This window comes from Lupinus angustifolius, chromosome LG07 (assembly GCF_001865875.1).
Source record: "Lupinus angustifolius cultivar Tanjil chromosome LG07, LupAngTanjil_v1.0, whole genome shotgun sequence".
Taxonomy (NCBI): Eukaryota; Viridiplantae; Streptophyta; class Magnoliopsida; order Fabales; family Fabaceae; genus Lupinus; species Lupinus angustifolius.
The window spans coordinates 8,085,964-8,089,865 of record NC_032015.1 but is presented as its reverse complement, the minus strand read 5'-3'; the positions used below and the strand labels follow the sequence as shown (position 1 = coordinate 8,089,865).

General features: G+C 32.5%; 1 protein-coding gene across 1 annotated transcript; it reads left to right on the top strand.

Annotated features, from left to right (window-relative positions):
- Nucleotides 330-3,111, top strand: LOC109352725 (zinc finger protein WIP2-like). Its single transcript, XM_019594906.1, has 2 exons — nt 330-1,219; nt 2,564-3,111. The coding sequence occupies exons 1-2, from the start codon at nt 608-610 to the stop codon at nt 2,999-3,001; spliced, it is 1,050 nt and encodes a 349-aa protein (XP_019450451.1). The 5' UTR covers nt 330-607; the 3' UTR covers nt 3,002-3,111.

The following is a 3,902-nucleotide window of genomic DNA, read 5'->3' as shown; positions in this document are numbered from 1 at the left end:
AAACCATTATAGTTTCATGTTTGTGATGCCTGAATTGAATATCATTAAGAGTATTAATGATAGATAAAGAATCACTCTCAACAATCAGAAATTTAAAATCATTCTCCTAATAGAGACAGACCCTGAAGTCACAAATAAGGGTCAAAATAAAGTTAGAACTGATAAAAAAAATAGAAAATGTACTATATTAGAAATTAAAAAACTTATTTTTTACTTAATATGTTTCCTTTTAGAGCAAAACCTAAAATAAGGAGATATACCAAGAATAATAACCCTTCATTTCATGTGTGTGTGTGTGTGGTGGTGCAGCAAAACTCTATCTCTTGGGAGACAACCTGCAAGTCTAATCTCTGACTCTACCTTTGCCTTTCCCTTTCGCCTTTAATTTCCCTTATTTGTTTGCCGGGGGTAATTTCTTCACTTTCCACACTCTTTTTTTGCTTTGTTCTTTTACCTTCAAACTTATCTATGCCTCTCCATTAATATTCTCCCTTACACACTTACAAATACATACACACTACTATATTTATATATCGTATATCATCACTCTAACAACTGGCCAAAGAAAGAACCAAAATCTGTACCAAATTGCCTTAAACATTGCACCATGACAGATCCTCGGTCCAACTTATTTGATGGATGGTTCAACTTCATGCCCCTTCATCCCTCTCACTGCTCTTATGATTCTCATGATCAATCTAGTTTCTTCTCCTCCTCCTCTTCCTATCCTCTTTCTTATTCATCAAATAACATGTTTGGAATTCAATCTGAAGCCTCATCATCTTCTAATATTGCATGTCCTTCTTCTCCTCCTCTCAGAGAGGCGCTTCCTCTAATAAACAAGTTAAGCCTCACAAATCCGCACCAAAACATTGAACCCTCAAATGGTACTTATATTGCTGTAGAAGAGGACAAAGAAGTTGAGAGTTTTTTCACTGGTACTGAATATGATGATGGTGATGGAAAAGCTGTGACTATGTCTCTTAACATAGGGCTTCCAAAAATGAATACTTCTTCTGATCTGAGGTCAAGGAAGGTCTCAAGTACTTCAATGGAAATAGCTGCAAAGGAGGGGGTGAATATGATTTCTGGACACCCTTTTGATGGATTGAACAAGGGCCATTATTGGATTCCCACCCCTTCTCAGATTCTCATTGGTCCTACACAGTTCTCATGTCATGTCTGCTCTAAAACTTTCAATAGATACAACAATCTTCAGGTAATATAGTTCCTGTGCCCTTTTTCCTTATAAAATGTTCCGAAGTTTCAATTTTTTGACATTAAATGTAAGTTTATAACAAGATAGGACCCTCCTGCTGTATTTTATCATTTTGGTTTCTTTTTCCTATTCATCCCTTTTGCATGACTGTTTTGTTTTTTCTTCCGTGTTTAATATCTGAACGTGACTATTTGGTCTCAGTTCTCAGACTACTTAGTACTTTAATTAATTGAAGTTTGTTTTCTTTGAGAAACTTGAAAAAAACTATGTTTTTGAAGTCTCTTCCATCTTGTGATTTTACACACCTAGAACATTGTGCTGTATCAGACTGCAGATGAATGAAAAAGTAGTAAATACAATTTGTAATAACAGTGTTTCTTTCACGACTCAGATGATCTTGATCGTCAAGAGAGACAGACCCTGAAGTCACTGCAGTCTTTTCAAAGCACTGAAAAGTAAACCATATAGAAAGACATGCACATGTCTGTGATGAGATCATAATACCCATATATATATATATATATATATCTGTATGTATATAAATATATATAATATGGAACCTCAGGTGTGTCTGAACAATTAAAAATAGCGGTCCCTCAAACCTCAAATAAAAGTTAAGTGAACTATATATTAGAAAACTTATTTGATATCTGTAATTCTGAACAAGTGAACTTTTTTGGGTGCAAAGTTGTACGAACTTCAAGTTACTGCTAACTTCTCATCTTATTGTGGAAATTAGAAATATAGTTAGAAAGTTGGCTGGAAAACTATCTTAATTAATCAGCTTTTCAATTTGTTTAGCTAGATTTTTGTTTTTTACATACTAAATATATCCTTCAAATTTCCACATGAATATGAAGGAGAGACTGAAAAAATAGGACCTTAGGTTAAATTTCCACATGAATATCCTTCTCTCTTTCTGCAAAAACTTTTAATTTATTAAACCCCAAACTTATAGTTTTATGCTGTACTGTACTTAATGTAAGCAAATTAAGACCTTAGGTTAAATTTCATAACTGAGCATAACAAATCTGAAGGTACAACATAACAAAAGTTGGTTCTAGGGTGCATATATACTCACAGATAGCTTGAATATATAAGACTATTTTTGACCCAATTAGCTGATAAGCTAGTTGTTGAAAAATTATATACACTGACTATAAATGATAAGATAACTGAAAATTGACAAACTATTTAATTGAATTAAAACTGTTTTGTAAGATTAGTTCATAAGGTAAATTGGAGGTATGAAATGACATAATAACCCTCAAACTAATAAGTTAAAAAGCTACCTCAAGTTGACTAACTTACAAGCTTGTTGTTATTTTCTCATGGATTTTCCAGATGCATATGTGGGGGCACGGATCTCAATACAGAAAGGGCCCTGATTCTCTAAAAGGAACACAACCAACAGCTATGTTAAGGCTTCCATGTTTTTGTTGTGCACCTGAATGCAAGCACAACATTGACCACCCAAGATCAAAGCCTCTCAAGGATTTCAGAACCCTTCAAACGCATTATAAGAGAAAGCATGGAATAAAACCCTATATGTGCCGAAAATGTAGCAAAGCATTTGCAGTAAAAGGTGATTGGAGGACACATGAGAAGAACTGTGGCAAAATATGGTATTGTTTATGTGGGTCTGATTTCAAACACAAAAGGTCTCTAAAAGACCACATCAAAGCATTTGGTTATGGCCATGGAGTTTTTGGCATGGATTCATTGCAAGAAGAAGATGAAGCAACATCTGAAATTGAACATTATGGGGAGAGCTCATTGTGAAAGGTGGAAAACAAAAATTGAGCTGACTTATATGGTTTGAGAAAATGTTTTTAATTTTTCTTTTTTATTACTATGGATAATTATAATAGTGATGTTGTATTTTTATTATATTTTATGTTAATTGTGAATGAGATTTCATGTTTTCATTCCTTTTCTGTTTTCAAACATTTGTAGGAAATAGGGAAAACAAATTTTATTTTTTTATAAACAAGAGATTATGATCATAATTATCTAGAAATAGAATAGATGAGAAATATAGCATCATTATTATAATGATTGTTAGCAGTAGAAACGGAAAACTGAAAATGTTTTTCAAACCAAACAAGTTAGTACTATCCAGATTTATATATAATATAAATGCTTGTAATGTAATATAGATCGTACATTCGTACGATGAGTTCTGCGTTGCCATTTTTCTTTAGGTATTGACTGTTTTTCTTCTTTTCTGGTTTAACTATTCATAATTTATTATATAAGTTGCTTTATTCTACATTTCAATTAGCTATTTTCATTATGATCGATTTCCCCTTTTAATTTCTCTAAGTTTTCCAATATATACTACCATCCTAGCTTGAATTAAGCACCCATTGTTGACAATACGTTCACAGCTTTGTGTCTAGGCCTCTAGGGTTTGTGTGGAATTACATTGAGCAAAATAATCATGATAATGCTAATATGAGTAATCAAATTATATTTTTGGTCCATATTTTTACATTTTATTCTTTCATGTTTTTCAAAATCCATTAATCATGACAATCAAAGAGAAGTTTTGCTCTAACTCTGTCAAGTTTCATATCAAAATTCACAATGAGAGAATAACTCAACAAGTATATAAAGAATGACTAAATGAATGAGGAAGACAATCCAGGTCTTACTTTCCCCACATAACTTTCTTAAAGTT